Source organism: Ranitomeya variabilis, chromosome 8 (genome assembly GCF_051348905.1).
Source record: "Ranitomeya variabilis isolate aRanVar5 chromosome 8, aRanVar5.hap1, whole genome shotgun sequence".
NCBI classification, from domain to species: domain Eukaryota; kingdom Metazoa; phylum Chordata; class Amphibia; order Anura; family Dendrobatidae; genus Ranitomeya; species Ranitomeya variabilis.
The window spans coordinates 34,452,802-34,477,956 of NC_135239.1; the positions used below are offsets into that span (position 1 = coordinate 34,452,802).

Consider the following 25,155-nt stretch of genomic DNA (forward strand, 5'->3'; position numbering starts at 1 on the left):
AGTGGTGGTCGGTCTCTTCAGCAAGGAGCTGAAAACAAAGCTGTTAAAATCTGAGGAGCGGTTGCAAATTGAGTTTGTTCCAAAATCTCTCTAGTCTGAGGATGGGAATCCTTTAAAGGGAACCTGTCACCTTGTTTGTCCCATATGAGATACGGCCACCACCTTTCAGCCCTCACACGCAGCATACTAATATACCCTCCGATCCAGCCTGCAACAAAAGAAAAACATGTCATACTCACGGGCAGCACGGTGGCTCAGTGGTTAGCATTGCAGCACTGGAGTCCTAGGTTCAAATCACACATAGGACAACATCTACAAGGAGTTTGTATGTTTTGTGTTTGCGTGGGTTTCCTCCCACATTCCTAAGACATACTGATAAGGAATTTAGATTGTGAGCCCCATCGGGGACAGGGATGATAATGTGTGCAACCTGTAAAGCGCTGCGGATTATGTTGGTGCTATATAAATAAAAGATTATTATTTTTACTCACCTGCGGGATGCTCGGGTTCGAAGGTCGACGCTGTTTTGGTCCTGTTTCTCTTCTTTCTATGCCAGTCTTCTTGCATACGTTCTGCAGTGCTTTACTCTCCCCTAGTCAGGGCACAGAAGTATGCAGGAGCACAATGCCAAATCTCATGGGGCAAACCTGGTGACGGGTTCCCTTTTTAATTTAGCGAGGATTCTCCTAGCCCACCAGGGCGGAGTGCCAACTGCATCACCAATGCAAATGATGACTTGGGCTATAACATTAGTTTCATTTAAAAAAATATATCAAACAAATAGAAATTTGAAGTCAACTTAAAAAAGATGTGGATTAAATAATGAATACAGATTAGATAAGTCAATGTTAGAACCATTTTTACTTCAGTAAAAAAAAAAGTGTAAACACAATAATGAATGATGAGTAATATCTTATTGTGTTCGAGAAATATTCTGCTTTACTTACATAGCGCTGTTCTGTAACGCTTTAGACATCACTGTCCCCATTGGGGCTCACAATCTACATTCCCCATCAGTGTGTCTTTGGAATGTGGGAGGAAACGGGAGAACCTGGAGGAAACCCACACAAACACGAGGAGAACATACAAGCTACTTGCAGATGTTGTCCTTGATGGGATTTAAACCAAGGACTACAGAGCAATAATGCTAATCACTGAGCCACATGTATTATATATGAACCTCCATTAACCTGATGAAAGAGGTTTCCCAAAACTACTACCCCCATAACACCAGTTTCACATGTTCAAGTTTGACTATCTAGACTAGCTGTGGGTCTTCTCCCCAAAGTCAACAGTCCCCTCTGTATGTCACTGACGCCGTTTAGCATTCACTATGTAATTTTTGGGTATTATAATAGGACATCACATTTCCATAGACGATACATGAGATCTGTCCAGTGCCCGGCCCGAGGATGTGTGCACTTTTAAAGGACATTCGGACAACTGCCCCTATGTTGCGGACAGAACAAATTGATTCTTTACAAGCTGCTGGATTCCTTGTACTTTTTGGTTATTAACCCCTTAATCCCGTTTGACGTACTATCCCGTCAAGGTGACCTGGGACTTAATTCCGGGTGACGGGATAGTACGTCATACGCGATCGGCCGCGCTCACGGGGGGAGCGCGGCCGATCGCGGCCGGGTGTCAGCTGCCTATCGCAGCTGACATCCGGCACTATGTGCCAGGAGCGGTCACGGACCGCCCCCGGCACATTAACCCCCGGCACACCGCGATCAAACATGATCGCGATGTGCCGGCGGTGCAGGGAAGCATCGCGCAGGGAGGGGGCTCCCTGCGGGCTTCCCTGAGACCCCCGGAGCAACGCGATGTGATCGCGTTGCTGCGAGGGTCTCCTACCTCCTTCCTGGCTGCAGGTCCCGGATCCAAGATGGCCGCGGCATCCGGGTCCTGCAGGGAAGGAGGTGGCTTACCGAGTGTCTGCTCAGTGCAGACACTTGGTAAGCCTGCAGCCCTGCACAGCAGATCGCAGATCTGGCAGAGTGCTGTGCACACTGCCAGATCAATGATCTGTGATGTCCCCCCCTGGGACAAAGTAAAAAAGTAAAAAAAAAAATTTTCCACATGTGTAAAAAAAAAAGAAAAAAATTCCTAAATAAATAATAAAAAAAAAATATATATTATTCCCATAAATACATTTCTTTATCTAAATAAAAAAAACAAAACAATAAAAGTACACATATTTAGTATCGCCGCGTCCGTAACGACCCAACCTATAAAACTGCCCCACTAGTTAACCCCTTCAGTAAACACCGTAAGAAAAAAAAAAAAAAAAAAAGAGGCAAAAAACAACGCTTTATTACCATACCGGCGAACAAAAAGTGGAATAACACGCGATCAAAAAGACTGATATAAATATCCATGGTACCGCTGAAAACGTCATCTTGTCCCGCAAAAAACAAGCCGCCATACAGCATCATCAGCAAAAAAATAAAAAAGTTATAGTCCTGAGAATAAAGCGATACCAAAATAATTATTTTTTCTATAAAATAGTTTTTATCATATAAAAGCGCCAAAACATAAAAAAATGATATAAATGAGGTATCGCTGTAATCGTACTGACCCGTCGAATAAAACCGCTTTATCAATTTTACCAAACGCAGAACGGTATAAACGCCTCTCCCAAAAGAAATTCATGAATAGCAGGTTTTTGGTAATTCTGCCTCACAAAAATCGGAATAAAAAGCGATCAAAAGCGGTCACGTGTCCGAAAATGTTACCAATAAAAACGTCAACTCGTCCCGCAAAAAACAAGACCTCACATGACTCTGTGGAGCAAAATGTGGAAAAATTATAGGTCTCAAAATGTGGAGACGCAAAAACTTTTTTGCTATAAAAAGCGTCGCTGGTTTCACACTTGCGTTTGTCTGCAGCGTTTTTTGCACAAAAAAACGCATGCGTTTTTTCCCTATATTTAACATTGAAAACGCATGCGTTTTTTGTACGCGTTTGGTCGCGTTTTCAAACGCATGCGTTTTTTTTCTGCATGCGTTCATTTTCAGAAATACAACCTGCAGTATTTTCTTGCGTTTTTAAGCACATGCGTTTGCGTTAAAAACGCATGCGTTTTTATTGGAAAAAAACAGAAAACACACTGAAAAGCCACCCACCACCATCAAGGTGATAAAGGGATCCAAACCCTAACCCTAACTCTACCCCTAACCGTTTAATGAACATTTTCTGACAGTCATAGTGCCACGTATTTAAGTGCCACGTATTTAAGTGCCACGTATTTAAGTGCCACGTATTTCAGTACCACGTATTTCAGTGCCACGTATTTCAGTGCCACGTATTTCAGTGCCACGTATTTCAGTGCCACGTATTTCAGTGCCACGTATCACGTATTTCTGTGCCACGTGTTTCAGTGCCACGTATTTAAGTGCCACGTATCACGTATTTCAGTGCCACGTATCACGTATTTCAGTGCCACGTATCACGTATTTCAGTGTCACATATTTTAGTACCACGTATTTCAGTGCCACGTATTTCAGTGCCACGTATTTCAGTGCCACGTATTTCAGTGCCACGTATCACGTATTTCAGTGCCACGTGTTTCAGTGCCACGTATTTAAGTGCCACGTATCACGTATTTAAGTGCCACGTATTTCAGTGCCACATATTTCAGTCACGTTTAGGGTTAGGGTTAGGGGTAGGGTTAGGGTTAGGGCTAGGGTTGGAGGTAAAGTTAGGGTTGGGGCTAAAGTTAGGGTTAGGGTTTGGATTACATTTACGGTTTGGATTAGGGTTGGGACTAGAATTATGGGTGTGTCAGGGCTAGGGGTGTGGTTAGGGTTACCGTTGGGATTAGGGTTAGGGGTGTGTTTGGGTTAGGGTTTCAGGTAGAATTGGGGAGTTTCCACTGTCCAGGCACATCAGGGGCTCTCCAAGCGCGACATGGCGTCCAATCTCAATTCCAGCCAATTCTGCGTTGAAAAAGTAAAACAGTGCTCCTTCCCTTCCGAGCTCTCCCGTGCGCCCAAAAAGGGGTTTACCCCAACATATGTGTTATCAGCGTACTCGGGACAAATTGAACAACAACTTCTGGGGTCCAAGTTCTCTTGTTATCCTTAGGAAAATAAAAATTTGGGGGGCTAAAAATCATTTTTGTGGGAAAAAAAAGATGTTTTATTTTCACGGCTCTGCGTTATAAACTGTAGTGAAACACTTGGGGGTTCAAAGTTCTCACAACACATCTAGATAAGTTCCTTGGGAGGTCTAGTTTCCAATATGGGGTCACTTGTGGGGGGTTTGTACTGTTTGGGTACATCAGGGGCTCTGCAAATGCAACGTGACGCCTGCAGACCAATCCATTTAAGGCTGCATTCCAAATGGCGCTCCTTCCCTTCCGAGCTCTGTCATGCACCCAAACAGTGGTTCCCCCCCACATATGGGGTATCAGCGTACTCAGGACAAATTGGACAACAACTTTTGGGGTCTAATTTATCCTGTTACCCCTGTGAAAATACAAAACTGGGGGCTAAAAAATCATTTTTGTGAAAAAAAAAAAGGAATTTTTATTTTCACGGCTTTGCGCTATAAACTTTAGTGAAACACTTGGGGGTTCAAAGTTCTCAAAACACATCTAGATAAGTTCCTTGGGAGGTCTAGTTTCCAATATGGGGTCACTTGTGGGGGGTTTGTACTGTTTGGGTACATCAGGGGCTCTGCAAATGCAACGTGACGGCTGCTGACCAATCCATTTAAGTCTGCATTCCAAATGGCGCTCCTTCCCTTCCGAGCTCTGTCATGCGCCCAAACAGTGGTTCCCCCCCACATATGGGGTATCAGCGTACTCAGGACAAATTGAAAAACAAATTTTGGGGTCCAATTTATTCTGTTACCCTTGTAAAAATACAAAGCTGGGGGCTAAAAAATCATTTTTGAGAAAAAAAAAAAAATTATTTTCACGGCTCTGCGTTATAATCTGTAGTGAAACACTTGGGGGTTCAAAGCTCTCAAAACACATCTAGATAAGTTCCTTAGGGGGTCTACTTTCCAAAATGGTGTCAATTGTGGGGGGTTTCAATGTTTAGGCACATCAGGGGCTCTCCAAACGCAACATGGCGTCCCATCTCAATTCCAGTCAATTTTGCATTGAAAAGTCAAATGGCGCTCCTTCCCTTCCAAGCTCTGCCATGCGCCCAAACAATGGTTTACACCCACATATGGGGTATCAGCGTACTCAGGACAAATTGCACAACATTTTTTGATGTCCAATTTCTTCTCTTACCCTTGGGAAAATAAAAAATTGGGGGCAAAAAGATCATTTTTGTGAAAAAATATGATTTTTTATTTTTACGGCTCTGCATTATAAACTTCTGTGAAGCACTTGGTGGGTCAAAGTGCTCACCACACATCTAGATAAGTTCCTTAGGGGGTCTACTTTCCAAAATGGTGTCACTTGTAGGGAGTTTCAATGTTTAGGCACATCAGGGGCTCTCCAAACGCAACATGGCGTCCCATCTCAATTCCAGTCAATTTTGCATTGAAAAGTCAAATGGCGCTCCTTCCCTTCCAAGCTCTGCCATGCGCCCAAACAATGGTTTACACCCACATATGGGGTATCAGCGTACTCAGGACAAATTGCACAACATTTTTTGTGGTCCAATTTCTTCTCTTACCCTTGAGAAAATAAAAAATTGGGGGCAAAAAGATCATTTTTGTGAAAAAATATGATTTTTTATTTTTACGGCTCTGCATTATAAACTTCTGTGAAGCACTTGGTGGGTCAAAGTGCTCACCACACATCAAGATAAGTTCCTTAGGGGGTCTACTTTCCAAAATGGTGTCACTTGTAGGGGGTTTCAGTGTTTAGGCACATCAGGGGCTCTCCAAACGCAACATGGCGTCCCATCTCAATTCCAGTCAATTTTGCATTGAAAAGTCAAATGGCGCTCCTTTCCTTCCGAGCTCTGCCATACGCCTAAACAGTGGTTTACCCCCACATATGGGGTATCAGCGTACTCAGGACAAATTGCACAACATTTTTTGCGGTCCAATTTCTTCTCTTACCCTTGGGAAAATAAAAAATTGGGGGCGAAAAGATCATTTTTGTGAAAAAATATGATTTTTTATTTTTACGGCTCTGCATTATAAACTTCTGTGAAGCACTTGGTGGGTCAAAGTGCTCACCACACATCAAGATAAGTTCCTTAGGGGGTCTACTTTCCAAAATGGTGTCACTTGTAGGGGGTTTCAGTGTTTAGGCACATCAGGGGCTCTCCAAACGCAACATGGCGTCCCATCTCAATTCCAGTCAATTTTGCATTGAAAAGTCAAATGGCGCTCCTTTCCTTCCGAGCTCTGCCATACGCCCAAACAGTGGTTTACCCCCACATATGGGGTATCAGCGTACTCAAGACAAATTGTACAACAACTTTGGGGGTCCATTTTCTCCTGTTACCCTTGGTAAAATAAAACAAATTGGAGCTGAAATAAATTTTGTGTGAAAAAAAGTTAAATGTTCATTTTTATTTAAACATTCCAAAAATTCCTGTGAAACACCTGAAGGGTTAATAAACTTCTTGAATGTGGTTTTGAGCACCTTGAGGGGTGCAGTTTTTAGAATGGTGTCACACTTGGGTATTTTCTATCATATAGACCCCTCAAAATGACTTCAAATAAGATGTGGTCCCTAAAAAAAAATGGTGTTGTAAAAATGAGAAATTGCTGGTCAACTTTTAACCCTTATAACTCCGTCACAAAAAAAAATTTTGGTTCCAAAATTGTACTGATGTAAAGTAGACATGTGGGAAATGTTACTTATTAAGTATTTTGCATGACATATGTCTGTGATTTAAGGGCATAAAAATTCAAAGTTGGAAAATTGCAAAATTTTCAAAATTTTCGCCAAATTTCCATTTTTTTCACAAATAAACGCAAGTTATATCGAATAAATTTTATGACTAACATGAAGTACAATATGTCACGAGAAAACAATGTCAGAATCGCCAAGATCCGTCAAAGCGTTCCAGAGTTATAGCCTCATAAAGGGACAGTGGTCAGAATTGTAAAAATTGGCCCGGTCATTAACGTGCAAACCACCCTCGGGGCTTAAGGGGTTAATTGAGCTGATCTGCGACACAGGGTGAGGATAGTACTGCACTACGTTTAGCAGATCTGGATTCGTCAATGTGGATGAGTGAATAGTTCCATTAATTTCTATGGGAATGTGCGTCCCCTTAGGTTAATGGTGCAGTGGATTTACCAGAAGAAAGGTCCTGCCGCAGGTTACAGTAACAGCAGTGTGGATGGCACTTTACAACATCCCGTCCATATTCTGCAAAGAAAATGTGATTCCAGATTTATTCCTTTGCCATGCAGCAAAGTTAGCAGTATTCATTGCATCTTGCTCTAAAGCTGTTTCTGCCAGTAACATGGGGATGGGTAACTTACCAGTCACAAGCTGGGCAAAAGGATCGTAACTGCAATTGTTCCGTCTTCATACTGTTTCTGTATTGTTGGTCCCCTGTTAACATGGGGCAATGTGCTGCCGACATCAAATTAGAGTTTGTTCCCTTTTGTTGGTTTATTTATTTTTTTTACACTGGTCATTCATCATCATGACCATGTGAAAGGGTCTTAACATTCAACCTGTAGCAATAGCTTTTGTTGTCCATCTGACAACTATTCCCCCTGACTTCCATGTAGGCATTTACCCACAGCCCAAAGGATCATACGTGTTGTTACATTGGAGATAGAGGGAGTAAACCACCAGCAGACAACTCTCCTGTCTGCTTATCTCCTGAGAGAACAAGACAGGACACGACACTTTAAAATCCAACAGACTAACAATTTTCTTGGCGTCTGTCAAGGAAGTGTCAGGACCTCCCGATAAACTAGATCAGGGTTTCTAAACCTTCTTCTACTGAGGGCTGACAGGGCTGTGGAGTCTTTAAGCCAAACCTCAGACTCATCAATTTCCATGACACCAACTCTGACTCCACCAAAATGGACTCCGACTCCACAGCCCTGGCACGGGCGTGCATATTTCTCCGTACACTTCTTTAGCTTGCAATCCCCATTAATCGACTTGTCTTTCGCCTCATGACAAACTGTGTAGTTATAACACTGAAAGTTTGTCTTTTCAAGTGCAGTCACAACTACATGTGATTTTTGTTGCATTTTTTTTTTCTACATGTAAACTACAATAACACTTGGCTTTTATGCAGTTTCTTCCGCACCGTCGGAATAGACCCTAAGTTTAGTTGCTCTTCAGATCCTCTGTAGTAAAAACGTGATCCTCTCTGGGGATAGTAGTGACCGCTCTATGACCCTGACCACTGAGAAATGCTGATCTGGTGCTTCCATTTTTGTCTGCTCCCTGCCATTTGCTTTTCTTTACAACAAGATTTCGCTTTATTCTGCAGAGAGCATAGTGATTACCTGACATCTGGATTAAATAAATCTTCCCGGGATATTTCCCACCACTAGCGACATGTATCCACTCTTAATTAAAATCTCCTCTGGGTGGAGCAGGGTTAGATAGGCTGGGTGACGCTGGCAACTTTGTAGCTTGGGATTTGTGCATTACTATTAATTACCCTATAAAGCGATGTTTAAAGGTTTCCAGACAATGACACTTTGTGATGGGCATGCAATAATTGCAACCTATATTCAGCCTAGCAATCACTCACTCAGCGTTTTGCTTGTTAGGTTATTTTTAGGCTTGCTTAATAATCAATGTTCTCGGCAGCACATAATCCTGTGTAAACAGCCCACGATCCATAAGAGGTTTAAGAGAAAGGGCACTCACCGTCAGAAGTCTTTATCAATATAGTCCTTTATTGTGGCATAAAAACATCTTAGTAGCAAGGTCTTACAGGAGAACGGGGGTGTCACGAGACGACGGACCGTTTCGCGCTTGTGCGCTTCTACAAGACCTGTAGAAGCGCGAAACGGTCCGTCGTCTCGTGACACCCCCGTTCTCCTGTAAGACCTTGCTACTAAGATGTTTTTATGCCACAATAAAGGACTATATTGATAAAGACTTCTGACGGTGAGTGCCCTTTCTCTTAAACCTCTTATGGATCGTGGATTGTGAATTGTGCTTGGAGCACCCCGTCTTCTAACACTAGCAACTCAGATGTGCATTCAGTATGGTAACCCGGTGTCTCTGATCTAACCAGCTGTGAGTGCGGATTTTCTCTTGTGTGTTTCATCCTGTGTAAACAGCATGTGCTGTCTAGAACATGACGTTTGAGTTTGTGCAGTAAAATATTTCAGGTCGCACGTCCTCTGCTGTTTCCAGCGCTGCTCTGGTCCCTTTCTTGCATCAGGTGACTGCAGCTTTTTCTTTCCTGCTCACACCTTGGAACATTTGTGTAAGTCTTTACATAGAGAAAGTGCCTTCTGGCCCACACAGAAGATACTGTAGTGATCCGGCTGGTGATGGTTCTAGTCACCTGATCCATATGAGGACTTTTAATAGCTCTAAATGAGCTACTTATGTATTGTGCCCACAGATATCTGTAATTTATGGAGATGTTTAGTCTGCTCATGATTAATATTTTTCTTTTAATTCATTTGAATTCATTTTTAGGTTCACCATGAATCAAGAAAAACTAGCGAAACTTCAAGCTCAGGTCCGGATAGGTGGTAAGGTGAGTATCCATATATATAACGGTTTGTGAATCTGTGAACCTCTTCCCTTTTTTTTTTTTTTCCCCCCTCCTTACTGTGTTGCTGAATATGCTTGAGCTCTTCATGCATATTCGATAGCTGTCGCCTGTTTCAGACGACCCTCCTAAGCAGCTGAGCTCGCATGTTTATTTCAGAATGAGGGGATAATTATGTACTAACGATTGGGAATGCTAAAATCTAGCGCATTGGGGGCTCTGCCAATACATATTTAGTATTTCTAAATTTATAGGTTCATCTAAATTTCAACAAATGTATACAGACAACTTTTATACTTCATTATTGGGAGCTAGGAACAATTTACTGATGCTGCAGCTCATCTCCCATTGAAGTGAATTGTTCTGAGCTTCAGTACCCGAAACCAGCCACTACACAGAGCAGAGCTTGGTACACTTCAGTACCCGAGAGCAGCCACTACAGCAGGTGTCTCAAACTGCATTCCTCAAGGGCCTCAGACCATGTGTGTTTTCAAGATTTCCTTAGCATTGCACAAGGCGCTGGAATCATTCTGTGCAGGCGATTAAATTATCACCTGTGCAATACAAGGAAATCCTGAAAACCTGACCTGTTTGCAGCCCTCGAGGAATGCAGTGTGAGACGTCTGCACTACAGTGAGCAGAGCCGTGTGGGCTTCGGTACCCGAGAGCAGCCACTACACAGTGAGCAGAGCCGTGTGGGCTTCGGTACCCGAGAGCAGCCACTACACAGTGAGCAGAGCCGTGTGGGCTTCGGTACCCGAGAGCAGCCACTACACAGTGAGCAGAGCCGTGTGGGCTTCGGTACCCGAGAGCAGCCACTACACAGTGAGCAGAGCCGTGTGGGCTTCGGTACCCGAGAGCAGCCACTACACAGTGAGCAGAGCCGTGTGGGCTTCGGTACCCGAGAGCAGCCACTACACAGTGAGCAGAGCCGTGTGGGCTTCGGTACCCGAGAGCAGCCACTACACAGTGAGCAGAGCCGTGTGGGCTTCGGTACCCGAGAGCAGCCACTACACAGTGAGCAGAGCCGTGTGGGCTTCGGTACCCGAGAGCAGCCACTACACAGTGAGCAGAGCCGTGTGGGCTTCGGTACCCGAGAGCAGCCACTACACAGTGAGCAGAGCCGTGTGGGCTTCGGTACCCGAGAGCAGCCACTACACAGTGAGCAGAGCCGTGTGGGCTTCGGTACCCGAGAGCAGCCACTACACACTAGTGCAATATGGTGTTTTTAACAAAGTTTGAGTGTTTTTTCACCACTTAGATGAAAAAGAACCTAGACATGTTTGGTGTTTATGAACTCTTAATGACCTAGAGAATAATGGCCGTTTTTTTACAGTTTTAGCATTTAGTGAACATAGTAAAAAAGCAAAACAAAAAAAAAACTGGGATTGCACTTTTTTTGCAATTTCTCCATAGTTTGAATTTTTGTTCCCGTTTTTTCCCTGTACACGAAATGTTCAAACCAATGTAACTCATCTTGCAAAAAAACAAGCCCTCACATGGCCATTTTGACCAAAAAATAAAAAAAATTATGACTCTTGGAATAAGGGGAGCAAAAAATGAAAATGCAATACCAAAAATACCTCTGGTCATTAAGGTGTTAACAAACTGGAGCCAGGGCAGAACACTTGTCTGAAAAAGGGTCAACTGTTTATCATTAAATGTCAAAACTGAGAAATATTTTGAGCTTCAAAGCAAAACTTATAGCAGCCAGTAGTTGGAAGCCCATTTCTCAACCACAGTCGGCTGCCACCAATCCCAAGAATAAGTCTCTGAATGCCCCATCTGAATGGAGAGGTGGCCAGACATGTGCGCTCTGCTCCATTCATTGTCTATGGGACTCCTGGAGATAGCTAGGTACGGTGCTCAGCTTTTTACAGCAGTCCCTTAAAAAAAATGAATGGAGCGGAGTACACATATCCAGACATTTCAGAACACAGTTAACAGTGAGGGTCTCGGCAGTCGGACTCAGCTGATCAGCAAGTTTTTACCTTGGTTGTGCTTTTTGGACAGCCCCTAAAGCGCAACACTCATCCTTTCACCTATTGATAGGATAGGTAATGTTTCTGATCGCTGGGCTTTCACACAGATATTCCCCCCCCCCAGCTATTTTGAGACCAGGGGTCCCCAAGTCCCATACATGCTGCTGCTCCATTGTCAGCGATGTTTTAATCCAGTGCTCTGCCAATCCTGTCGGCATTGAGTGGCGCAGCAAAGCACATCACCTGCACATTATTCGCACAGGGGAGATTCAAGGGACCCCTGTTCTCCTTATCGTAGGGGGTCCCAGCGATCAGTTGCCTCGATCAGATACTTCTAACCCACCCTATGATGGAATTGCAGAAAGCTGTGCAGCAGTGAGTGTTAACAAGATCTCTATAGCGCTGACACAGGGGTTAACATCCACAGATGATGGCTTATACTTGTATTTCACTGAGGACCATATTTGTCTCCCTCTAGGGAACAGCCCGCAGAAAGAAGAAGGTTGTACACAGAACAGCAACAGCAGATGACAAGAAACTTCAGAGCTCGCTCAAGAAACTGGCAGTAAATAACATTGCTGGTATTGAGGAGGTAAGCGGTCTTAAAAATTGCAGCCCTATTAAGAAGTAAAGGTTTGGTCTTAAGCGCTGCCCTCCAAACCAGAATGTCTTGTTCCAGTACTGGCACAGTGGCTGAAGTCAAGTTACTGGATGCCTAATATGCCTTATGCCCTCATACCATGTAAAATATGTGGCCATCAAGCACCCATGATGTTCCTGTACGTGCTGGTGGGTCGTCGTGCATGTGGGCTTCATATCCGATAACTTTCTACGTCATAAGACGTGCACATCGTGTTTTGGACAACAGCGATTGTTTGTTGTTTTTTTTTCCCCTAATTTTTTAATCTGATTTACGCCACAGGTTAATATGATTAAAGACGACGGCACAGTTATCCATTTCAACAACCCCAAGGTTCAGGCTTCCCTCTCTGCCAACACATTTGCAATCAATGGTCACGCAGAAGCCAAGCAGATCACAGAAATGCTCCCAGGTATCCTAAGTCAACTGGGAGCAGACAGCCTCACAAGTCTCCGCAAGCTAGCCGAACAATTCCCCCGCCAGGGTAAGAGCCCAGAAATAGATGTATAAACGCTCTTGTTTATTTGGATTCTAATAGACAAGAATTGTAAACTGGTTGATGCATCTTGTATAGTTTGGGCTACCGTGCAGCTAGCAAGTATTTCACAAGAAGATCTTGCAGAACAATTACTCTCGAGTAGTAATGAGCGAACATACTCGTTACTTGAGATTTCCCGAGCACGCTCGGGTGTCCTCCCGAGTTTTTTTTTTTTTTTTTAGTGCTCGGAGACCTAGTTTTCATCGCCTAAGCTGAATGATTTACATCTGTTAGCCAGCATAAGTACATGTGGGGGTTGCCTGGTTGCTAGGGAATCCCCACATGTAATCAAGCTGGCTAATAGCTGTAAATCATTCAGCTGCAGCGACGAAAACTAAATCTCCAAGCACTAAAAAATACTCGGAGGACACCCGAGCATGCTCGGAAATCTTGAGTAACGAGTATATTCGCTCATCACTAGTCTCGAGTCCTTTTAAACATAGAGAAAAATTCATATTGCCTTCAATGATCCAAAAATCCTAAATTCCTTTTGGTGTTGTACAGGTTCCCCCCCCCCCAGAGGTTTGCTCTGCATATTCCCCAGTGTATACCTCTGACATATGCCACTCTATAGCTGTGTGGTAGGCATACACTGGCCATTAATTCACACTGAATAAAATATTGTACACCGTGGCATATCCTTACCTATGTGGTGCCCACTTCCAGCTGTAACACCGGCATGGTATATGCACACAGAGCAGACTCAGCGCTGTGTTTGAGGCTTGAGGAAATCTCATGCAACTTGCAAATGTTGGGGTATGTGTCCACGTTCAGGATTGCATCAGGATTTGGTCAGGATTTTTCATCAGTATTTGTAAGCCAAAACCAGGAGTGGGTGATAAATGCAGAAGTGGTGCATATGTTTCTGTTATACTTTGACTCTAATTGTTCCACTCCTGGTTTTGGCTTACAAATACTGATGAAAAATCCTGACCAAATACTGATGCAATCCTGAACGTGGACACATACCCTAAGATCACAAGCCGACTGTTTTCTTTTGCTTCTCTTAATTTGAACCATTGAGAAGGCGAAGAGAATATGGTCAGCTCAGGATCGCAAGTGTATAAAATTAAATATGGAATGTACATGTGACGATCACTGGGATTGTGATTGAGTGTACCCTAACAATGAGTGTCTGCATAGTGCTATGCTCCAGCATGTTGACACTCGCTAGTTTTCTATATAGCCCGGACAACCTCTTTAATGCAGAGAGCCCTGGGAACTTGAGGGAGCAGTGCCGGATTAAAACTTCTTGCAAATTAATGCTGCTTCTAAAATGGTACATGAAGTTACATTTCCAGACGTGCTGTTCACAGGGTCAAAACTTCTCATTTAAAGGGGATTTACTCAGCGCAGCGCTCCTCTAGTTCTGGGGGGGGTGTGAACCTGAAGATTGACAGCTCAGAGCAGCAGCATGGTCTCGCCTCTGGGCTGAACTCAGCCCTCTCCCAGGCCATTATCATAGGCAGCTTTACCTCTGCAGCATGGGAGCAGCGCAGGGGGACTGAAGATGGTTGCATTTCGGCAATCCAGGCTGGCAGCTGCTTCTAAGAGCCACCAGCAGGCTGTAAAAGCATGGAGCCTGCAAGCGCTGTGCGTGCTATCTGGGTAATAAACCAGTGAACTATAAAACTAGATTTCTGTTTCTGAGGAGAGAACTTTAGAGCAATCGGTAACTGTTCTAGTGAAATGTAAGCCCTCTTTTATTAGGTGGCTGTGATCACCTGGCTGATTTCGCACACTACTTGTCTCTTCTCACTCATTTCTAAATCTGTCCAGAACTCAGGGTGGCTGTGCTGTAAATACATATATAAATATAGCCAACAGCTGCCGCAGACCTCCATGCTGCCTGCAATGGGTATACTGACACCAGGGTAGCTGCAAATGCAGAGCAAATGCTTGCCGGCCCTAGACAGCTTCATTACATGGCCATGAATTATTCATCACGCTGCTCTTGAGCTGCCTCCACTTGCATTTCCAGTTTTGCCTGTTTTTTTGCCTCCTCCCTAAGGTTTCAATAAGACTATTTGCAAGGTGATTGTAGCTGATTGTGTCTCTTCTATAATTGTTTTATAGTATTGGATTGTAAGGCACCTAAACCCGAGGACATAGAAGAGGAGGATGACGATGTCCCAGGTAAGTAACGTTTTGTCTAAAGCTCTATGGAAATAGTGTTCATGATATAAAGCCCTGGTTCACACAACCGCAGCTGATCTGTGCGTCAGTTTTTACTTGGATCGGCCGCAGATCTGCTGACCCGGGCTCGATATATTCATAATCATGTAGGAGTCTGTAGAGTTTGTCAGGAGAACCTTTGATATGTGAACCTGCCTAAATCAGGCTTTCCTCTAAGAACCAATTATAGATACTTGTGCACATTACATTGTGATAAATTTTCATGATTTGGGGGTAAGTTTACAGTGAAAATACTTTTCAAGATACAGTGCTAATAAAATGTGACTGTAAAAACGTGACATGAGATTTCTGCTATTGCACAGCTTGAAAACTCTACTTGTTCCCAAAATGGGTCATATAATTCTTTCAATTTTTATTTGATTGAAAAAGCTTATTCTGTCTTTCTTTTTTTCTGTTTACGGTATAGTAAATTCCCAAGCCCCAGTACCTGGGATTTATCATGTGTTCGTTCCTCCATTCCCAGTCACTCAGTTAAAACCCTCCCTGTCCCGCCTTGTTCTGCCGAATTCCCCGTCCTGTCCGGCCGGTTTCCCCCTTCCAGCTCCTATTGTGCATTTCTAAAGACCTGGCTTTGCAGATGACAGATCTTCCCCTGCAAAATCAAGTGACTACTGTTAAAACAATCACAAAACCTCAGCGGCTAATTGCTTCTCTGTTTTGGCCTCACCTTAACTGAGGTTATCTAGGACTAAACTAGGCTCCTAGTTTAAAAAAAAAAAAAAAAAGTTGGCAACTACCTGCCTGTTCTACCTGGTGCTGGCTCAAAGCGGTCACTGACTGCTCCTACTGGTGATTTCATCTGCTCCAAGTTCACAGAACAATTCTTCTTGTGGGCTGCTCAGTCGTCAGGGCGTTATTTTGAGTCATGCTGATTGACAGCCGACTCCCCGCAGTTATGCAGCAGGGAGCCACGTGCCAATCGGTATGACATTGGCGGTGAAGACCCATCAGCAGAGAGGAAGAGAAGCCGCTGCTCTGACATGATTTCCGTGGAAGCGGCAGAATAAGCCGGTAAGAGGTCCGTGACCTCTGCGCTGGGCAGAACAGGCATGTTACCAACTACCTGTCCAATAATGATTGTTTGTTTTTTATTTTTTCTTAAATTAACTTTTTTTTTTTTTCTTCCCTTTACAGAACTTGTAGAGAATTTTGACGAAGCATCAAAAAATGAAGCAAATTGAAAAACTTGTTGCAAACTTTTGGAAGATAACATGGACTTGATTTCAACAAAAAATCCTAAAAGAAAAAAAAAAATCGGCTGTGTGGTTCCAAAGTTTTCCCATGAAACATCACGTGTTAATAGATCCATAATATAAATATTTTGTATTTTAACAATGCTACTGCAGCATTTTTCTTGCTGTTTATTTTGCGTTTTGCACTTTCCTCCCAGGACTTGCCATTTTTTTTGGAGAGACTGAGAAAAAAAACAAAAAGAAAACGCAACGTTTGGTGTCTGCCTTGCAGTGCCATTTGGTGAGCAGAAAGCTCCAGTAACACTTCTTGTCCTCGTCTCCTTTCAGTAGAAATAAAACACTTGTTTCAATGTTTTATTTAATTTTTTTTCCCCCTGAAATTATGCAAAGGGTATAAGGAGACAAATCTGAGACTGGTAAAATGTTCTTAAACGGGATGTGCATGGTTAGAAAAAGGGCCTGCCACTATACTGTGGGCTGTGACTGGTATTGCAGCTGACTTTTAGTTACTTGAATGAATTTTAATACCGGACAGCTGGCATGCTGCTTAATTTGCAGCATGAATATGTATTTGCAGTGTCATTGTTGCTAAAATTAATAGCTTTTTTTTATTTTAAGGGAGTGTCCGCACAGAATGCCTTCACTTGGTTCGAGCAGTCATTCTGTGGTGTCAGACTCCCTTTAAGAAAAAAAAAAAAAAAAATGCGGGAGCGTTGAGACTTTATTCAAACACAGCAAGACTGTTGCAGAAATTTCTAGGATTGTGCCATTCATAGGGCTTACAGAAATCCTTGCACACACTGCATAACCGGCACAATTAATATGTATGGAACTGCTCAATCATAGAAATTTTTGCAGCCATTTGCATGTTAATACTTTTTCCAGTTGTCGCCCAACTTTTCCCCTGAAGAAAATGGCAAAATTAAACTTGGCTCAACAGAATTTATAAGTCTCGTTGAGGTGAATCTGTTTTCTGTCTGCTTACGCAGCGGACCATGTGCTTATGAATATGGGTATTTTTGTTTTCCACCAGAAGTCCTGGCGGAACTTAGTGCATCAGGCTGACAAATCAAAAAAAAAAAAAAAGCTGCAGATGCCGGCAAGTAAGACGTGGTTCTCAGGTCTCTTGTCCAACAGGCACAGATTACTCACACGGTCCTGCAAATTCATTCACACCAGCTTTACTTATGGGCAAAGTTACTGTGTGAGAAATTAAATAATCAGACTTTATGACCTGGACTGGTTACTCAAAGGTGGAAAAGTATAAAAAAGATGTAAAGGAGTATTTGCATCATTTAATGATAGCTGGAGGTCTGCCCTCTGGGAATGAAGGGGCTGCATTTTTTTTTTCACTCGCTCTTAATGTGCGCTCAGATTTTTCCTGCACAGGTTTCCAGTACTGTGGCACCTTGGTTCTCGGGAGTGATCCCAAAGACACCCCCCCCCCCCCCCCCCCCAGTGATCAATAAATGGTGGTATATGATCGGACGGGTGTGTAAAAGACGGCATAAGCTTGTGATGATCATGTTCTGGTTACATAATGGGAAGTGGTTTCCATGATAATTATACCTTGTCTTCTATAATAAACACATGCTGCTATAATGTGGTCTATGATTTAAAAACCGTTTTGGAAGCAAAATGCTCAGAAGGTTCCCTGGCGCCTCCAGGAATAAGGTGGGAGAAGCTTGGGTTACATGTTACATCCACTTTAGCAATGGTGTCCATCTCACTGTGACTGGGAAAATACACTACTCAAAAAAAATAAAGGGAACACTAAAATCCCAAACCTGGATATCACTGAATGAAATATTTCAGTTGCAAATCTTTATTCATTGCATAGTGGAATGTGTTGAGAATAATAAAACATAAAAATTATCAATGTAAATAAAAATTAATATCCCATGGAGATCTGGAATGATACTCAAAATCAAAGTGGAAAATCAAATTACAGGCTAATTCAACATCAGTGGAAATGCCTCAAGGCAGGGAAATGATGCTCAGTAGTGTGTGTAACCTCCATGTGCCTGTATGACCTCCCCATAATGCCTGTGCATGCTCCTGATTAGGCGGCGGATGGTCTACTGAGGGATCTCCTCCCAGACCTGGACTAAAGCATCTGCCAGCTCCTGGACAGTCTCTGATGCAACGTGACGTTGGTGGATGGTGCAAGACATGATGTCCCAGATGTGCTCAATCGGATTCAGGTCTGGGGAACGGGCAGGCCAGTCCATAGCTTCAATGCCTTCAACTTGCAGGAACGGCTGACACACTCCAGCCACATGAGGTCTGGCATTGTCCTGCATTAGGAGGAACCCAGGGCCAACCACACCAGCATATGGTCTCATAAAGGGTCTGAGGATCTCATCTCGGTACTTAATGGAAGTCGGGCTACCTGGGGCGAGCACATGGAGGGCTGTGCGGCCCTCCAAAGTAATGCCACCCCACACCATTACTGACCCACTGCCAAACCGGTCATGCTGAATGATGTTGCAGGCAGCAGATCGCTCTCCATGGTGTCTTTACACTCTGTCATGTCTGTCACGTGCTCAGTGTGAACCTGCTTTCATCTGTGAAGAGCACAGGGTGCCAGTGGCAAATTTGCCAATCCTGGTCTGTGGCAAATGCCAAGCGTCCTGCACGGTGTTGGGCTGCGAGCACAACCCCTATCTGTGGACGTCGGGCACGCAGAGCATCCTTATAGGGTTGGTTTCTAACCGTTTGTGCAGACACATGCACATTTGTGGCCTGCTGGAGGTCATTTTGCAGGGCTCTGGCAGTGCTCCTGTTCCTCCTTGCACAAAGGCTGAGGTAACAGTCCTGCTGCTGGGTTGTTGCCCTTCTACGGCCCCCTCCACGTCTCCTGGTAGTGCCTCCAGCTTCTGGACACTACGCTGACAGACACAGCAAACCTTGCCACAGCTCGCATTGATGTGCCATCCTGGATGAGCTGCACTACCTGAGCCACTTGTGTGGGTTGTAGAGTCCGTCTCATGCTACTACGAGTGTGAAAGCACAACCAACATTCAAAAGTGACCAAAACAGCCAGAAAGCATTGGTGCTGAGATGTAGTCTGTGGTCCCCACATGCAGAACCACTCCGTTATTGAGGGTGTCTGGTGACACTTCTCATTAGGAATATATACATATTTTGGGTACATTCTTACATCTGTTCCCATAATTTTCTCCCCCCTCTAAGGGATTCTAAGGTAGAACGGGTCTGAGTGCTGACTGACTGCGCCTCCTACTGACACTAAAATAAAACGATTTGTTTTGAGCCACTCGGTGGTTGGATCCCACTGAGGAGCCAACTTTTTTTTGCATAGTGTCAGTAGCATACACCCATGGTTACCGGTGTCCTCCAAAGAACGCTCCAAGAGCCCTTTTATGGGGAGTACCCAAAATCCATTGTTTTGTTTAGGGAGGGAGGGATTCGTATTTTTTTTCTTTTTCTACCTTTTGTAAGGGATTTAAGCGGATGATAAATGTTTGCCTTCAACTTTTTCTTGTTGATAAATCCCTGTGGACTTGAATAAATCTGACCTTGAACAATGGATCAGGATAAGGACGTGCAAATATGCACACAAATTAAAGAAAAAAAAGGGTTTTCTTGAGCTACCGTAGACAGTCCATGGATGAGGAAAACCCGATGTGTGAAGTTGCCCTTAATGTGCTATAGAAACTATTTTGGACAAATGTATGGACACCTCCCATTCACACATACAAGAGTTCTCATAACCTCCCATTGTAAGTCCATAGACAATAATGCACATGGTTTCACAATTTTTGGAGGTGGCTGGTGGAAATTTTCTGCCCTTCCGTCCAGCAAAGCATTTGTGATATCAGACCATAAGTTGGAAGAGGCCGCACTACTAGCTCTGGATGAGATTGAGGTCTGGAGCCATGTTTTCTGATAGGGCCATGCATACCCGGGTGGGGGTCAATCATACCAGAATAGGGATGGGGCAATGCCTACTATGACGAGATGGGGCCCTGCATACCAGGATAAGGATGAGGGCGATCATTCCTGCCAGGAGAGGGATGAGGGGGCGACCATGCACGCCAGGATAGGGATGAGAGGTACCATTCCTACCAGCATAAGGATGATTGGGCCATGCATACCGAAATAGGGATGAGGGGGCCATGCGTACCAAGATAGGGATGAGGGGGCCATGCGTACCAAGATAGGGATGAGGGGGCCATGCGTACCAGGATAGGGATTGGGGGGCCATGCGTACCAAGATAGGGATGATGGGGCCATGCATACCAGGATAGGGATGGGGCCATGCGATGGGGCCATGCCTACTACGACGAGATGGGGGCCCTGCATACCAGGATAAGGATGAGGGCGATCATTCCTGCCAGGAGAGGGATGAGGGGGCCATGCGTACCAAGATAGGGATGAGGGGGCCATGCGTACCAAGATAGGGATGAGGGGGCCATGCGTACCAAGATAGGGATGAGGGGGCCATGCGTACCAAGATAGGGATGAGGGGGCCATGCGTACCAAGATAGGGAAGAGGGGGCCATGCGTACCAAGATAGGGAAGAGGGGGCCATGCGTACCAGGAAAGGGAAGAGGGGGCCATGCATACCAAGATAGGGATGAGGGGGCCATGCGTACCAGGAAAGGGAAGAGGGGGCCATGCATACCAAGATAGGGATGAGGGGGCCATGCGTACCAAGATAGGGAAGAGGGGGCCATGCGTACCAGGAAAGGGAAGAGGGGGCCATGCGTACCAGGAAAGGGAAGAGGGGGCCATGCGTACCAGGAAAGGGATTAGGGGGCCATGCATACCAAGATAGGGATGAGGGGGCCATGCATACCAAGATAGGGATGAGGGGGCCATGCATATGCTGGACATAGGGAGGCTGTGTGGGCCTCACGATAGAGGCTGTATTTGGGTTCAAACAGAATATAGGGTAATGTTGGCATACTTAATTCTGCTCAATATTGAGTGATTAATATTATAATTATGTTAATTCTATGTTGATATTAATATTGAGCTTAATTAATTGCAGCCTATTCAACCCTCCACAACAGTCATGGTCTCTCATGTGGCCCCTCGGGAAAATTAATTGCCCACCCGTGTTGTATAATATGAGATTCATTGTTTGTATTGAAGATCTGAAATAAATTAGCTTAGTGGATGATCTCTTTTTTTTCCCGTGGAGTCTAACAAGATGTGTTCCATTGTAGCCGGCCCGGGAACATATGTTGCAGATGTCATATTTCACACAACACTGAGATTCCACGTTCACTTACTGTAGACGATCCGGCTCTTCCCTCCGACTAATTAGTTCGCACTACAGCAAAACCCTAACCAGTTCCAATATTAGACAACTGTGCCGGATCTGTGACATTTTCTAAGGAGTCTATGGAGAGACGTTATACAAGGCAGCATATTGTGCCACAGAAGCCTGATTAATTCTCCTTGCAGTGACTGTTTTATTTTTTTATTTTTTAAATATGATCTTTACAATTTAAAGGGAACCTATCAGCAGGATTGTGCACAGTAACCTACAGACAGTGTCAAGTTGGCGCCGTTATACTGATTACACTGATTCCTTTCTTGATGAAATCCATCTTGTGGTTGTTTTCTAATCCTTATTTCCAGTTTTGAGTTAATGATATGCCCGTGCCCCCGGGGCGGCCTGTGGGGGTCTTCATGTGGTGCTCTGATTAGGTATTCATATGTATGGATTCTCACAGGTCACTGATCCCTCTGGGCGATCTCCGAGAGCTGCCACTGCGCGGGCGGCGCCATCTTGGAGGAGGACATTTTTTTTATTCTCCAGCAAGATGGCGCCAGCGGCCCTGTGCAATAATATCTATCGGATCTCTAGTCACACAGAGCTGCCACTGCGCAGGAGCGGCGAGTGCCATTTTCATATTGATTTTTTTTTAAAAACTTGCTCAATAACATTATGAATACTTATTAGCTGGACACTAAACATGCGACTATGCTGCAGCGCGGTGACACGGCCGGCACCTGCCTACAGAAGCGATTTTTGTTTTTTTCTTCAGTATGTATTGATATTTATTATGTAAACTACGGGGGCCGGTCAGTGAGGAATCAGTGACCTGTCAGCAGTCTGCATTATGAATACCTAATCAGAGCACCACATGAAGACCCCCTATCACGGGGTTACTGCGACAGTGTGGAGCCAGAAGACAGCAGCATCTGATTGCTTCTACTCCGGCACTGAGAAGACGCACGTCTCCGTCATATTAAATGTGTTTATTCCTTCTGGCAGAACAGGGGTTAATTGGCCATGTTGGAAATCCCTGTGCTCAGTTGAGCTCGGTTAGCTGCTTCTTTTCCCTTTATAATCTGGGCTCTGTTACTAATCCTTGTCAGATCTAGCATTTGCTGCATGGCTAATGGGGGGAAAGGCGTTGGTATGAGAAGGAGAGTTGGGGGAGTTACAGTTGTGGCCAAAAGTATTGACACCCCTGCAATTCTGTCAGCTAATACTCAGTTTCTTCCTGAAAATGATTGCAAACACAAATTCTTTGTTATTATTATCTTCATTTAATTTGTCTAAAATGAAAAAACACAAAAAGAATTGTTCTAAAGCCAAATTGGATATAATTCCACACCAAACATAAAAAAGGGGGTGGACAAAAGTATTGACACCGTTCGAAAAATCATGTGATGCTTCTCTAATTTGTGTAATTAACAGCACCTGTAACTTACCTGTGGCACCTAACAGGTGCTGGCAATAACTAAATCACACTTGCAGCCAGTTGACATGGATTGAAGTTGACTCAACCTCTGTCCTGTGTCCTTGTGTGTACCACATTGAGCATGGAGAAAAGAAAGAAGACCAAAGAACTGTCTGAGGACTTGAGAAACCAAATTGTGAGGAAGCATGAGCAATTTCAAGGCTACAAGTCCATCTCCAAAGACCTGAATGTCCCTGTGTCTACCGTGCGCAATGTCATCAAGAAGTGTAAAGCCCATGGCACTGTGGCTAACCTCCCTAGATGTGGACGGAAAAGAAAAATTGACAAGAGATTTCAACGCAAGATGTGCAGATGTTGGGTAAAGAACCTCGACTAACATCCAAACAAGTTCAAGCTGCCCTGCAGTCCGAGGGTACAACAGTGTCAACCCGTACTATCCGTCAGTGTCTGAATGAAAAGGGACTGTATGGTAGGAGACCCAGGAAGACCCCACTTCTTACCCCGAGACATAAAAAAGCCAGGCTGGAGATTGCCAAAACTTACCTGAAAAAAGCCTAAAACATTTAGGAAGAATGTTCTCTGGTCAGATGAGACAAAAGTAGAGCTTTTGGGCAAAGGCATCAACATAGAGTTTACAGGAGTAAAAAAGAGGCATTCAAAGAAAAGAACACGGTCCCTACAGTCAAACATGGCGGAGGTTCCCTGATGTTTTGGGGTTGCTTTGCTGCCTCTGGCACTGGACTGCTTGACCTTGTGCATGGCATTATGAAGTCTGAAGACTACCAACAAATTTTGCAGCATAATGTAGGGCCCAGTGTGAGAAAGCTGGGTCTCCCTCAGAGGTCATGGGTCTTCCAGCAGGACAATGACCCAAAACACACTTCAAAAAGCACTAGAAAATGGTTTGAGAGAAAGCACTGGAGACTTCTAAGGTGGCCAGCAATGAGTCCAGACCTGAATCCCATAGAACACCTGTGGAGAGATCTAAAAATGGCAGTTTGGAGAAGGCACCCTTGAAATATCAGGGACCTGGAGCAGTTTGCCAAAGAAGAATGGTCTAAAACTCCAGCCGAGCATTGTAAGAAACTCATTGATGGTTACCGGAAGTGGTTGGTCGCAGTTATTTTGGCTAAAGGTTGTGCAACCAAGTATTAGGCTGAGGGTGCCAATACTTTTGTCTGGCCCATTTTTGGAGTCTTGTGTGAAATGATCAATGTTTTGCTTTTTGCCTCATTCTCTTTTGTGTTTTTTCATTTAAGACAAATTAAATGAAGATAATAATACCAAAGAATTTGTGATTCCAATCATTTTCAGGAAGAAACTGAGTATTATCTGACAGAATTGCAGGGGTGTCAATACTTTTGGCCACAACTTTATTAGAGACTGTTGCTTGGTTTATATGCGTGGTAATTCCTTATCCTTCCCTATTTCTTTTTTTCCCCTTTCCTGCAGTCCCCGATGCATTCCTCTGTTACATGTGAGTGAATATTTTATATGCCTGGAGTTTTCTGTTAACCCTTGTCTGTGTTGCCTTGTCGGTTGGTGTACTGTGGTGCACAGTACCGTCCTCTCTTCCCTGGGTGGGAGAAGAGAACAGACGGAGAGATAACTCAGGAGATAAGGCAAGGGCGGAGGCCCTGGCATCTTTGCAATCTGAAGAATCTGGGGAGCAGGGCGGCTTCCCTGCACTGAATGTGTCAGCGCCGGCCGGCCGTAAAGCAGAGCACAGCGGCGACGTCACCGCTACTGCTGGCGCTGACACATTCAGTCAGTGCAGCAAGCTCTCGGCAGCAGCGCGTAACCCTGTGGACGCCGGCGGGGGACGTGACAGACATCAGAAGGTGAGTATGTAGTGTTTTTTTTTTTACTTTTAGAATGGTAACCAGGGTAAATATCGGGTTACTAAGCGCGGCCCTGCACTTAGTAACCCGATGTTTACCCTGGTTACCCGGGTGCTGCAGGGGGATTTCGGCATCGTTGAAGACAGTTTCAACGATGCCGAAGTCGTTCCCCTGATCGTTGGTCGCTGGAGAGAGCTGTCTGTGTGACAGCTCCCCAGCGACCACACAACGACTTACCAACAATCGCATCGCTGGTCGTGATCGTTGGTAAGTCGTTTAGTGTAACGTTACCTTTAAAGTGGTTTCTACGGGACTTTAAAGAAGCACTTCTCCTCCTCCCATCAAGATTTTTATCCTCTTAATATACTGCAGCCATCATGTTATACAGCGCTGTGTAATTTTCCATTTCTACCCAGTTAATTCTTGTGTTTGCTCTATGTAGAA

The 25,155-nt window shown here is 44.3% G+C and overlaps 1 protein-coding gene across 3 annotated transcripts in view; it reads left to right on the top strand.

The window, feature by feature from the left end:
- BTF3L4 (basic transcription factor 3 like 4) overlaps positions 1 to 16,790 on the top strand; it is a 21,360-nt gene extending 4,570 nt beyond the window's left edge. For all 3 annotated transcript variants that reach the window (XM_077278201.1, XM_077278199.1, XM_077278200.1), the window contains exons 2-6: positions 9,560 to 9,620; positions 12,096 to 12,209; positions 12,540 to 12,741; positions 14,872 to 14,931; positions 16,126 to 16,790. In XM_077278201.1, coding sequence (XP_077134316.1) covers positions 9,567 to 9,620; positions 12,096 to 12,209; positions 12,540 to 12,741; positions 14,872 to 14,931; positions 16,126 to 16,172 — 477 coding nt within the window. In that variant the 5' untranslated portion in view covers positions 9,560 to 9,566 and the 3' untranslated portion in view covers positions 16,173 to 16,790. The remainder of the gene's footprint in view (positions 1 to 9,559; positions 9,621 to 12,095; positions 12,210 to 12,539; positions 12,742 to 14,871; positions 14,932 to 16,125) is intronic.
- The last annotated feature ends 8,365 nt before the right edge of the window (positions 16,791 to 25,155 follow it).